This window comes from Zootoca vivipara, chromosome 4 (assembly GCF_965207765.1).
Source record: "Zootoca vivipara chromosome 4, rZooViv2.hap1.1, whole genome shotgun sequence".
Lineage (NCBI taxonomy): Eukaryota > Metazoa > Chordata > Lepidosauria > Squamata > Lacertidae > Zootoca > Zootoca vivipara.
Genome location: NC_142587.1, coordinates 10,922,599 through 10,935,527, shown reverse-complemented (window position 1 = coordinate 10,935,527; position 12,929 = coordinate 10,922,599). Strand labels below are relative to the sequence as shown.

Sequence of the window (12,929 nt, the reverse complement as noted above, 5' to 3'; positions counted from 1 at the left end):
GGATTAAACTGCTTTGAATTTATTTATTTTTTACAATCAAGTGGTGTATAAATTTTATGAAATAAATAATAAATGAAGGTGCCAGCTTTAGGCCACATTCATACAATACATTGAAAGCACTAGGATGCCATGCTGAACAATTATGGATTTCCCCGGATAATTAAGGGAGCTGTAGTTTTTGAATGTGCAGAGATTATAGGGTTGCAATTAATTCCCAGAGTTCCTTGTTAAGATGGATTGAGTGTTAAGCCACTCTGGAAATAGTAGGTCTGTGAGGGGAATAAGGGCCTCCTAATAGTGTTTAGCACCCTTAACTGCAGCTCCCAGAGTTCTTTGGGAGAAGCCATTATTGTTTAAAGTGGTATCTTATGCAGAGCCGTCTTAAACGCCCCTGCCGCTGTGGTGCGCTGGATCTCTCCGGCGCCCTCCCGCCCCGTTTCCCAACGCGGTGGGCGCAGCGGCGGGCGGGCAGGCAGGCACAGCGCGATCTCTCTGGCGCCCTCCCGCCCCGTTCCCCAGCGCGGTGGGCGGGTGGGCGCCGCGCGCAGCACGGCTCCCACAGGCGCAGCTGTGCGGCGGACCGGCGGATCGGCCGGCCAGCGGGCGGGCGCAGCTCGCGGCGCCTTTCTGGCGGGCCGGCGCCATGGTGCCCTGCGCCACCGGGGGTCTACCTAGAGCCGGGCCTGATCTTATGCATGGTACGAGCATGCCATAGTCCATGGGTAGGCAAACTAAGGCCCGGGGGCCAGATGTGGCCCAATCGCCTCCTCAACCGGCCCGCGGATGGTCCGGGAATCAACATGTTTTTACATGAGTAGAATGTGTCTTTTTATTTAAAATGCATCTCTGGGTTATTTGTGGGGCATAGGAATTTGTTCACCCCCCCCTTCAAAATATAGTACAGCCCACCACAAGGTCTGAGGGACAGTGGACCGGCCCCCTGCTGAAAATTTTTGCTGACCCCTGGCAGTCAAACAACATCTGAAGGGCGACAATCCAGAAGATATGGAACTTTGGGGTTTAGTATGCAATCATATGCACCCTTAGCTGAAAGGGACCACAGCTGAATAAAGTGGGGCTTGCTTCCGAGTAAAGATACATAGGATTGGACATAATAAGCATTTTATATTCTGTCTGTGATGACTGGACCATGAGTTTCCAGTTTGGGAATCTTAAGACGCATTCAAAACAAGGCAATATTTTAAGGATTCTTTTGTTATATTACGGTCATACCTCAGGTTACAGACGCTTCAGGTTGCATCTTTTCAGGTTGCGCACCGCACAAACCCGGAAGCACCCGAACGGGTTATTTCCGGGTTTCGGCGCTTGCGCATGTGCAGAAATGCTAAATCGCGCTTTGCGCAGAAGCACTGAATTGCGACCCGTGCGTGCGCAGACACGGGTTGCGAGCGCTGCGGGTTGAGAACGTGACTCCACACGGATCACCTTCGCAACCCGAGCATCCACTGTATATTATATTATATTATATTATATTATATTATATTATATTATATTATATTATATTATTATATTGCGAACACACATATCCGATTAAAAATATTTGCGGGGGGGGGGAGAGTACCCAAATAAATTGAACACATAAATCATATGGTAGGATCCAAACAGAAATACAAAAAAGCTGCTGCAGCAAAACTCGACTTCCGAACAAGCCCCGCCTTAAATGATAGCCCAGCCCAAGATTCCTGCAGACCTCCGGGTGAACGTTGGACTCCAACTCCCATCAGTCCCTGCCAGCATGACGAACGGCCAGGAATTATGGGAGTTGTAGTCCAGAAGAAATAAAACGTAGGGGAGGGGAGAATGGAGCGGAGCGTTTTCAGGGGGAAGCGGCCACGACTTATTCCAGTGAAAGTCAACTGATCCCCCGAGTAAAAATTCATGCTCGCAAGACCGCAGACCTTCTCCCCGCCAGTAAACCGGCCAAAGCGACCAAGAGCGGAAGAAGCTCCGCCATCGGAAACAACGGAGGGAAACCCTGGCTTCTGATTGGCTAGGAGGGAAGTCTCGGAAGGAGAAAAATTCTTTGTTGCTGCGAAGTGACCAATCAGGGAGCCGCTCGTTGTTCGTCGACGTTCCAAGGCGTTCCAAAGTGGGAGGCGCGTCCTTTGATGTCTATGGCTGCGGGAGCCGCAGCGATGGTGCTCGGAAAGCCGCTCGGACCTTGGGGTGAGTTTGGGGAGAGGTTGGTCGCTTTGGAGACTGAACGAGGAAGCATGCAGTGGAGGCTGACTATTAAAAAAAAAGGCTGGGAGGGCTGAAAGCCCATATATTTTTACCCGGGAATAAGCCTTGTTGAACATAGTGGGGTTTGCTTCCTTGAAAAAAGCGGGGAATAACATTATTATTATTATTATTATTATTATTATTATTATTATTATTATGGCTAAGGGTGTAAATGAGGAGGGTTCTGGCGAACCGGCCCATCGCCTCGTACTTCCTGGACTACGTTGCTTCCTAACTCAGCCTTATTATTATTATTATTATTATTATTATTAATACCCCGCCTATCTGGCTGAGTTTCCCCAGCCACTCTGGGCGGCTTCGAGCAAAAATTTTAAATACAATAATTCATCAAATATTAAAAGCTTCCCTAAACAGTGCTTCCCACTTCTTGCATAGGTGGTACTAGATTCAGGTAGGTAGTCGTGTTGGTCTGACGCAGTCAAAATAAATTTCAAAAAATAAAAAAATTGTCCAGTAGCGCCTTAGAGACCAACTGAGTTTGTTCCGGGTATAAGCTTCCGTGTGCATGCACACTTCTTTAGATGCACACAAAAGCTTATACCCGGAACAAACTTAGTTGGTCTCTAAGGTGCTACTGGACAATTCTTAATTTTTTATTTATTTCTTTCAACTACCTGTACATAGGTGGGGTTTATCCTGTGCGTCTTTTGCAAGCCGCCTTCTCAACATGCTTGCTCTCAAGTAAGCCCTCTGTTTCACTTTTAGCCATACCTAGAAGATATGCATTGCTTTTATTTGCTGTTTATTAAATTTGCATATCATATTTCACCAATAGGTCTCAGGGTGGTTACGTTAGTGGGACAGGTTGTCCTAAGAATAGTTGCCCTGCAGTTTCTTTATTCTAGAATCATAGAAGTGTAGATTTGGAAGGGTCCCTGAGGGTCATCCAGTCCAACCCTCTGCAGTGCATGAATCACACACAACTAGATCATCCCTGACAGATGGCCATCCAATCTCTGCTTAAAAACCTCCAAGGAAGGAGAGTCCGCAATCTCCCAAGGGAATCCGTTCCACTGTCAAAACAGCTCTTACTGCCAGAAGGTTCTTGCTGATGTTTAGCCACAATCTCCCTTTTTGTAACTTGAAGCCATTGGTTCGAGTCCTACCTTCTGAGCAGGAGAAAACAAGCTTGCTCCATTTTCCACGTGACAGCCCTTGAGATATTTGAAGGTGGCTATCGTGTCTCCTCTTTTGCAGGCTAAACTTAACCAAATCCCGCAACAGTTCCAAATAAGGTTTTGTTTCCAAAACCTTAAGAGCAGGCATGGGCAAACTCGGCCCTCCAGATGTTTTGGGACTACAACTCCCATCATCCCTAGCTAACAGGATCAGTGGTCAGGGATGATGGGCGTTGTAGTCCCAAAGCATCTGGAGGGCCGAGTTTGCCTATGCCTGCTTAAGTGTTTCCTGCCACCCCCTGCCCAGTGAACACCTAATTTTTCCTGACGTCTTCCTGCCTATGCTTTGCCCCTCAAAAAACTACTTTCCATACTTTTGTGGACTATGGATAACTAGGAGATGCTTGGTTCACTTTCCAATATTCATCATTTTTGCAGCCACTGTTGAGCAGAAAACAACTTCTCCTTATTCATTCATTAGTTGGGTTAAATAATACAGTGTTTATACTTTTATCTAATAGTAAAATAAAATACCTTTCGTGGGGTTTTTAAAAAAATATTTATTTGCTTTTTCTGTTTTATAGTATCATCAGTGCATAGTATGTTACAGTCAAACGTGGAGTAAGAGAGAAAGAGAAAAATAAAACTAAATAAATATAAGACATATATCTGTAAATAATAATAGTAACATATTCCTCCAGTTTAATTGACTCTTATGAGCCTTAATTTTAACTCCCACTCTTTCTCTTGTTTCCTATATGTTGTCCTTTTGACTGCATTTTCTTATTCTACTAAATTATTTTCATTACTTTACACTATTCCACTTTGTCACATCTACTGCTGAGTGTTTCCCCCCGTCTGTTACACTTATTTTCTTCTTATAATATATTTCCCATATATTCTATGTATAACGTCCAGTCTTCTTTTTAATTTCTTATCGTCTATATTTCTTAAATCTATTTGTCATGCTGGCACGTTCTATATATTTTAGTATTTTAAGGTGCCGTTCTTCTTTTGATGGCCCTGCATCTGTTCTTCACTTTTGTGCTACCAGAATTGCTTCTGGGAATATTAACAATGGAAATCCCCAAAACCAAAACTACTCTATGGATGTATGCGACTACAGCTGCCCAAATTCTAGTAAAAGACCTTTTGAAACCATTTGTGGAGCCCTGCTGGTCATATGAGCCAGAGTGTAAGGCAGGCATCCCCAAACTTCGGCCCTCCAGATGTTTTGGACTACAATTCCCATCATCCCTGACCACTTAGCTCTTAGCTAGGGATCATGGGAGTTGTAGGCCAAAACATCTGGAGGGCCACAGTTTGGGGATGCCTGGTGTTTTTTGGGGGGGGGAAAGGGATCCTCTATTTTTTGCTGTGCCAAGGCAAACGGGCAGCCAAGGGGTTTATAAACCCACCAGCGAAGTGCACAATTTGGGGGATTTTCTTCAGGCTACTGCCAGCGAGATATCCACTGGTGACCATTTTCCACCCAGCTGGTGCATTGGTTAGAGTTGCACAGTGATTTAAATGTGAAGCTCAGAATCTTCTCTGTTTTGCAGATTTTGGCTGCACTGCAGACATCATCAGAACAATACCACAGGATCTGTTTGCAGAGCTAGTAAGTGATGCCGGTCTCCTTTCCTGCTTTTAATCATGGATTGTTTTATAGTGATTTTGCTCCATTGTGTGTCCTACATTTTTTTAATTCCCTTCCTAGTATTTCTTATGCGCAGTTTCATGAAAGAAAAGCAGTTTTGATTCAGAGGGTGGTGGGATAGAGCCATGCGGTCTCCTCACATGGGACTGGAATATTTTAAGATTTGAGATGCACTCCATTGAAAACAGTGGAGCTTACTTGTGAGTAAACATGCATAGAGTGGCACGGATCATAAACAATTCTACCCTCTACCACTTCACGTTTGAGGAAAGCGTATTTATTTGTCTCCAGGATAAACTTCAGATTTGTTTGTATTATTTAACTTATATTCAGAAAATACTGTATTGGCCCGAACATCAGCCACACCCGCAAATAAGCCGCACCTCTAAAATTCAAGAGGCGGGGGAGAAAAAAAGACAATACCTGAATATAAGCTGCTCCCTTAAAATTCTGCAGGCACTCACACCCACAAATGGCAAATGTAGAAGAAAAACAGGTGGGTTAAACACCTGTTCATAGCACCGTAAATGCAAACAAAAAATCAGTACTTCACTGTAAAATATGGGGAAAGTGATGAATGACAATAGAATTAATTGCACAACAGTCTCAAGCTCGCAAATCGGCCATAAAACATTTTTTGTTCCGTTTTACTGTATGTCTCTTTCAGCAGCGATATCATAAAAATCCACATTTTAATATATTTTAAATTTTTGTTGGAAGCTGCCCAAAGTGGATGGGGTACAAATAAATTATTATTATTATTATTATTATTATTATTATTATTATTATTAGTAGTATAAAAGCCCATTTTTGTAAAGTCACATATTTAAGCTGCACTTTAACTTTTCACAGTCTGAATTTGGGGAAAAAGTGTGGCTTATATTCAGGCCAATATAGTATTCTCCAACAAATCATTAGAGTTGAAACCGTTTTAGGTTCTAGCCTGTTAATATTATGGCTGCATTTGCACATAACTCTAAGAAACCATGGTTTAATGTGAAAATGATGGTTCCTGGAGAGGAGACGGCAGCCATTTCAGCCAGTTTGTGTTACATTGTGTTACATGCAAACTAGGCCCTTATCGCTTTATTGGCAAATGTAGAGTGCTTGGCCAAGTAAAGACTCTTATGTACAGACCCCCTCCTAAGGACAGCCTCTGTGGTTCATCTGTCCAATTGGGTTGGACTACATGAGACAAGTCCATCTAGTCCCTTCCAACTCTACATTTCTACAGTGGTGCCTCGCTAGACGAAATTAATTCGTTCCACGGGTCAATTCGTGTAACGAATTTTTCGTCTAGCAAGTCCCAGTTTCCCATAGGAATGCATTGAAACTTAATAAAGCGTTCCTATAGGGTATAGGCTCTGGGGGACTGGCAGCGGCATGCAACGGGGCTTCGGAGAAGGTCTCCGAAGCCCCGTCCGATGTCGGCTGTGTGCAAGGCGGCGGGGGGGGGGGGAGCTCTCTTCTCCAAGCCACCACCTTGCCTGCCTCCCCCAACACGGAGCGCAACTTCGGAGGTCTCCAAAGTTGTGCTCCATGCCAGCTGTGCGCTGCGAGAGGCGGCGGCGGGGGAAGACCTTCTCCCGCCACCTCTCGCCAGCCTCCGCAGACACGGAACGCAACTTCGGAGACTGCCTTCCCTACCATAAGGTTGATAAGTCACTAGCTGACTGACAGTTGCCATGTTTTTGAATGACCTTAAAACCAGGGATTCTTCCACCACCATTTTATCACTCTATTGCCATTGAAAGCAAATGAATGCTGTTTCGTTGGGGGGGCGGAATCCTTTTAATTCCCACAAATTGCATTTGCAATTAGCAAGTAGTTGTCATCTAAGAACCATTTAAAATCTTCTTTCTTTGCAGTGTGAGCAAACCATTCAGACTCTTCGGTGTGAGATCGCAGCTGTGAACACAGTGGAGCTGTGTCAGGTAAACTGAATCGCTAAAACAAATATTGCATGCATATTAACAACACCCGTTATTAATTTGTCCTCTGCTACAACTTATGAACTGTGTTTCTCTCCTAGAGATTTCAGGCAGCTGGGATTGAAATAGTCACTAGTGACCTGGAAAAGGTTGTTAATGCCATTTCCTTTGTTTTCAGGTAAGCAAACATGGTCCTCGGATCTCTTTAACTACATCGCTACTGTTTACTGCATGGAAGATATTTAGTATCTGTAATTATGAGCAGTGCTTCTGTGAATTAAAAAATACTGATTTACCCTCATAGCCTAGTTTGTTAGCATGCCCTATAACAGGCATCCCCAAACTTCGGCCCTCCAGATGTTTTGGACTACAATTCCCATCTTCCCCCGGCCACTGGTCCTGTTAGCTAGGGATCATGGGAGTTGTAGGCCAAAACACCTGGGGGGCCACAGTTTGGGGATGCCTGCCCTATAATAATCTATGATATATAGGGATTCCTCATGCATATTCTTTGGTACACCATTGGCCCAAGGCAAACCCATGATGCTCTGCTTAACTTCCTTGATAGTGTTCTTTGTGAGATAATCACCAGAACTCAATGGAGGAAGATCAAGCCGCAAGTATGATAAATGATCTAATTTTGTTTATGTATGTGTGCGTATGTGTGTTTGCCTAGTTAGTACATACACACACACACACACACAGAAAGAGAGAGAGAGAGAGCTAAAGCTAAAATAAATGTAAAGCAGTATTTTAGGGGACAAGCAAAATTTAAAACCAGCTCTTTTCTATTTAAAATCTAGCAGTGAAATCTTCCTTCCCCCTCCTCTTTTTTTGTTTAGCACAGCAGCAAAAGATAAACTCTCGCCAGAAGACCTGTCTACCAGGCTAGGCGGTGCAGCTGGTACGCTGCCGAAACAAGCTGTCCAGGTTCTTCGTCACGTCTGGAACGAACAGGGCCGCTCGATCACAGTGTCGGAAGATGCTAAAAATGTAGCCGTTGTTGGACGGGTAAAACAATTTGTTTCAAAGGAAGTTCGCACTGGGGTGACCTCCTTTTTAGAGCATGGTGTAAAATTCTAGTTGCATATTACTGTTTTCCCACGACACACAGTGTCCTGGTTTGCATACCACATTAAACCATAGTTATTTAGAAAAAAATACCCCACTATGGTTTAACATGAACGAGCAGCACAATGTTGCATGCTGTGCAAAAGTTTCCAGGGTGCCCCTCTGAGCTGCAGATGTAGGAATGTTGATTTGTGCAAACTGGGGCTCGTGGCTTGTTTGGGGGAAGCAAACCGCGAGCCTGGGTTCAGACCAAAAAACATCATTATTTATTAAATGACCATTTGTTTCTAAGCTGTGTTTTAATGTGGCGACCAAGGTTTGCCAGCAGCTCTGTTGACATCAATGACAACTTGGCACGCTCTGGTTTGCTGTGAACCAGAATATCAAGGAGGGAATATGAGCGTGCGAGGAGAAGAAACTACACATGTGCCCAAGTCTGTTTAATGGAATGCCAAACCATGGTTTGGTGCTGCATTTGAACGCACTACTTGCACATTCTGCCAGCCTCAAAGAACTCCTATTGGCCACAGTGTCTGATTCTCTCCCCCTCCCTCTTTATTTATTTGCAGCTTATTGATTTTCAGTGGAAGCTGGGGATGGCCGTGAGCTCCGACAGCTGCAAATCTTTGAAGTCTCCTTACGTTACGATGGCAGTAAAAGTGGCAGATGCTTCAGGCCACATCACAAGCAAAACATTTGAAATGACGGTCCCACAATTTCAGGTTTGTATAATAGCATAACCCCTTCTGAAGGTTGGCAGTTGTTCTAACGTGGTTACAAATCAACTGGGTTGCATCATCATCATCATCACTTTAAATTTGTATACCGCTTTTCTATCTTACAATACTCAAGGCAGTTTACAAGCTGAAGAAACAGAATCTAATGCAATACAAAACAACCTTATAACCATCTAATGCAATACAAAAATGTGATAATAAAGCATAGCTTTAAAATAAGCAATCAAATAACATAACGTTCAACAATCATTAGAATAGTATAGAATAATTTCAGCATATGAAAATTAAACAGAAATCCACTCTTAACATTTACAATAAATAATTTCAAAACTACAATCAATAAAACAACAACAAGCCACAGTGCAGAAAAGAGACTGGAGGATGGGGCAAGGCAGGTGGAAGGGAAACACCATTGGTCTTCTGTGTTCCTGTTAACTTAAGACTCCAAAACTGGGGAAATGCGTTGACTTTTTGAAATATGTTTGGCTCTAGAATGAAAGAGAGAGAGAATTTGGACATTAGAGGAGAGAAGGGAGGTTGAAGAAATGCAGAAGTGTGAAAAAGCCCTGACTGGGGATTTGAACTTGGACATACAAGCCAGACACTGTAGGTCAACTTTCCCCCAACCTGTGTCATCCCAATGTTTTGGACTGTAACTTTGATCAGCCTCTGCCAGCATGAGCAGCGGTTAGAGATTTTGGTACTTCTAGTCCCAAACATTTGGGGGGCACCAGTTTGAACTAGGCAGCTACATCTCATGCACTCTGTATCCAAATAATCATATATCATTTCCTTTTTTTTCATTTTAGAACTTCTACAATCAGTTCAAGGAAATGGCAGCCGTCCTTGAGACAGTTTGAGCATCTGCTGCGCAGTTTGTTTGAACCAAATGAGCTGTTCCTGTTTGCCTTAAAACATTGTGGTTTTTGCTGCTAAGGGAAGGTGTCATTTCAGTTTCCTACACGACTTTGCCCATCTGCTGGACTGTTCCTGTTCAAAGGCCTGTAAAATGCCTTCTTATATACTGAAATGCTACACATAAGTAGAAGGACATGCTGCTTAAGAGCAATTGTAGTGCGCATATGACTTTCACCATACAGAAGAACCCAGAAAAGTGGGACTGTGCAGGAGATGTTGCCTGAGTGCTGTTAGCCCACAATGATAAAGCTTGTGGTTTCTGTTAATTTTCAGCTCTATATCATATTAATTAGCTTGTTACCCATGAAACGTGCCATGCCACATATTTTGGGAACTAAAAATGCTATTGTTTTCTATTAAATCTAATGGTGGGGGAAATAGTTCCACCTTTATTTCCCCTATTGTCTGCTGCCTTTTGCTTATGAACCTTATGACTGTGTGTGAATGTACTTGTCTGCTGCCGGATGTTTTAAACACAGTTATTTTAGGCTGTGATTTGTAGTTTTCCATGCATGCCCTAGACTGCAGAACCTTGAGCCTTCTGAAAATCAGGAGTGGTCCAAGGGGGCTGCATCAGATAGGCAAAACTGTCTGGCTGTCCCCTGTATGCATGCATGTTTCCCCTTTTTAAGATCCTAGCTAGCCCATTAAAGGTAAAGGACCCCAGAGAGTTAAATCCAGTCGCGAATGACTCTGGGGTTGCGGCGCTCATCTCGCTTAACAGGCTGAGGGAGCCGGCGTTTGTCCGCAGACAGTTTTTTCGGATGATGTGGCCAGCATGGCTAAGCCGCTTCTGGCAAAACCAGAGCAGCACATGGAAACATTGTTTACCTTCCTGCAGGTACCTATTTATCTACTTGCACTTTTTGGCATGCTTTCGAACTGCTAGGTTGGCAGGAGCTGGGACAGAACAAGAGGAGCTCACCCCATCGCGGGGATTCAAACCGCCGACCTTTTGATCGACGTAAGTCTACCTAAAAAGGAATTCCTGTGACTACTCTGGGGAGATTCAACACAATGGTACTGCTTGCCCAGTAGTGAGCTACTGCTAAGAACTAGGTCTCAAGAGACAGACTCTCCTGAGCCTTTAGAGAATAGCTTGTTTCACGTTTCAATGTTTTGACAATAGCTTAAGGTTGAAAGCCATATAGTACTCTGCCTGCCTTCATTGTGCAGCTGGAGAGTCACGTTATCAGAATTGTCTCTCCAGAAAAAAGTACCAGTCTTCCCTCTGGAAGGGCTGGCTTAGTTTTTTGTGAACTTCTACCTAAGGCTCGCTGATAAAACATGGCACCATCTCCAACAATGGCTAATTTTGCTGCGTTTCTACATCAGAGTTAATTACTGGTACCCAACGGTGGCGCTGTGGGTTAAACCACTGAGCCTAGGGCTTGCTGATTAGAAGGTCAGTGGTTCGAATCCCCGCGACAGGGTGAGCTCCCGTTGCTTGGTCCCAGCTCCTGCCAACCTAGCAGTTCGAAAGCATGTCAAAGTGCAAGTAGATAAATAGGTACTGCTCCAAGCGCGACAGTAAACAGCGTTTCCGTGCGCTGCTCTGGTTCTCCAGAAGCGGTTTAGTCATGCTGGCCACATCACCTGGAAGCTGTATGCCGGCTCCCTCGGCCAATAAACCAAGATGAGCGCCGCAACCCCAGAGTTGGTCACGACTGGAGCTAATGGTCAGGGGTCCCTTTACCTTTACCCAAGTGCACTTAATGCAGATACAGAAGAATCTGCTCCTGCTGTCACTACTGGAAGAAGCAGAAGGGCTGAGAAGGAAATACTGCACAGATGCAACGGCCAGTCTTTGTAGGTGTGCATACTTTGAGCTCCCAGGATTTCTTTCCACAGACCTCATGCAAATAGACCCTTGCCCAGTTTGAGGATTACTAAACTAGCTGCAGAGCTGCACAGCCAACCTGTTGTTTTGTGTGTGTGTGTGTGCTTGTGTTTTAACAGTCATGATCACAACCTAGCATACCCAAATATGAACCCTAAACACTGACTGACATGAGCAAAATGCCATTGAAACCCAAAGCACTTTCTCCTAAGTACTGAGCCACTGCAGGGCTTTGAGGATAACAAATGATAGGCGGATTAAGGGATAAGAAGCCAAATGATGAAATAAGTGGATAAGCCTGTCAGGAGATGAGGGGGGATTATTAGATGAGTTGATTTGAATGGATCCCCGGATCGTGAGACAGGAGAGAGGGAGTGCCGTTTTACTGTTGGGGATGTTACATCCCGATCATACAGTAATTGTGTTGTTTAGTCGTTTAGTCATGTCCGACTCTTCGTGATACAGTAATTGTATTTACCCTCAAAAGAAGGCTGCTGGTTTCAGTAGTTCTTGCTTTCAAATAAACAGGCTTCAATTTGTTGTTTAGTTGTGTCCGACTCTTCGTGACCCCATGGACCACAGCATGCCAGGCACTCCTGTCTTCCACTGCCTCCCGCAGTTTGGTCAAACTCATGTTGGTAGCTTCGAGAACACTGTCCAACCATCTCATCCTCTGTCGTCCCCTTCTCCTTGTGCCCTCAATCTTTCCCAACATCAGGGTCTTCTCTTCTCATGAGGTGGCCAAAGTATTGGAGCCTCAGCTTCACGACCTGTCCTTCCAGTGAGCACTCGGGGCTGATTTCCTTCAGAATGGATAGGTTTGATCTTCTTGCAGTCCTTAAATGTTTCAAAAGGGGAAGGCGAGAGTTTGGGAACCACTGGTCTAGTGTATAAGATGTGCAGCTGTAGTCTTTAAGGCGCCAGCCCCCAACCTACAAAACAAATAAAACACTACCTCTTGTAAATTTATAGTATTTGGGGGGAGGGATACCATATAGCCTATAAAACCTTAAAATGTGAACTTTGGGGGGGTGGGGGGGTTGAGGTGGGAAGAGACCCGTCTCTTCCTAGGTATGATTAAAACAACACCCCTACAGAGCAGGATGGTCCTTTAGGGCAAATTGGGCACCGACCTCAAATCAGCAGCCGGCCAGCCAGTCCACCTGCCTGCTTTCAATTTTCCTCAAGCCTCAGCGTTGTCCTCAGACAACTCAGCATGGAGGCCAAAACTAGAAATCATTGGCACGGCTCTGTTTATGGGTGGTCTCCCTGCCTTGTGCCCCACTGGTTCCAATGGCACCAGCCACCACTGCACCCTCAGATGATTCACAGTGCAAGCATGACACACCAGGCAGAGCTTGATGGGGCTTCTTACGCCCTGAACATGGC

The 12,929-nt window shown here is 44.6% G+C and overlaps 1 protein-coding gene and 1 long non-coding RNA gene across 6 annotated transcripts; one reads left to right on the top strand and one right to left on the bottom strand.

Annotated features, from left to right (window-relative positions):
- Window positions 1-2,114: 2,114 nt before the first annotated feature.
- On the top strand, window positions 2,115-10,096 carry COMMD6 (COMM domain containing 6). 5 transcript variants are annotated; one of them, XR_009557425.2, is made up of 8 exons: window positions 2,115-2,187; window positions 4,946-5,004; window positions 6,912-6,977; window positions 7,076-7,152; window positions 7,817-7,985; window positions 8,615-8,767; window positions 9,275-9,388; window positions 9,592-10,096. XR_009557425.2 is itself a non-coding variant. In XM_088668524.1 (8 exons), the coding sequence occupies exons 1-8, from the start codon at window positions 2,130-2,132 to the stop codon at window positions 9,640-9,642; spliced, it is 690 nt and encodes a 229-aa protein (XP_088524650.1). In that variant the 5' UTR covers window positions 2,115-2,129; the 3' UTR covers window positions 9,643-10,096. The 5 variants fall into 5 exon arrangements, 4 of the variants coding, with proteins under 4 accessions (XP_088524650.1, XP_034970130.3, XP_034970129.3 ...); XM_088668524.1 differs by lacking the exon at window positions 9,275-9,388 and adding an exon at window positions 2,890-2,946; XM_035114239.3 differs by lacking the exon at window positions 9,275-9,388 and having other exon boundaries at window positions 7,822-7,985.
- Window positions 8,473-12,472, bottom strand: LOC148685839 (uncharacterized). Its single transcript, XR_015949751.1, has 2 exons — window positions 12,019-12,472; window positions 8,473-9,270 (listed from the first exon to the last, which is right to left on the bottom strand). It is a non-coding gene; the product is annotated as an uncharacterized LOC148685839 (long non-coding RNA).
- Between the last annotated feature and the right edge of the window lie 457 nt (window positions 12,473-12,929).

What these genes read in the sequence shown, in the direction of transcription:
- COMMD6 (XM_088668524.1), top strand. Translation starts at nt 2,130, where the DNA reads ATGTCTATGGCTGCGGGAGCCGCAGCGATGGTGCTCGGAAAGCCGCTC. An exon ending in AAAGCCGCTCGGACCTTGGG is followed by an intron (nt 2,188 to 2,889) that starts GTGAGTTTGGGG and finishes ACCTGTACATAG; the next exon opens with GTGGGGTTTATCCTGTGCGT. An exon ending in ACACAGTGGAGCTGTGTCAG is followed by an intron (nt 6,978 to 7,075) that starts GTAAACTGAATC and finishes TTTCTCTCCTAG; the next exon opens with AGATTTCAGGCAGCTGGGAT.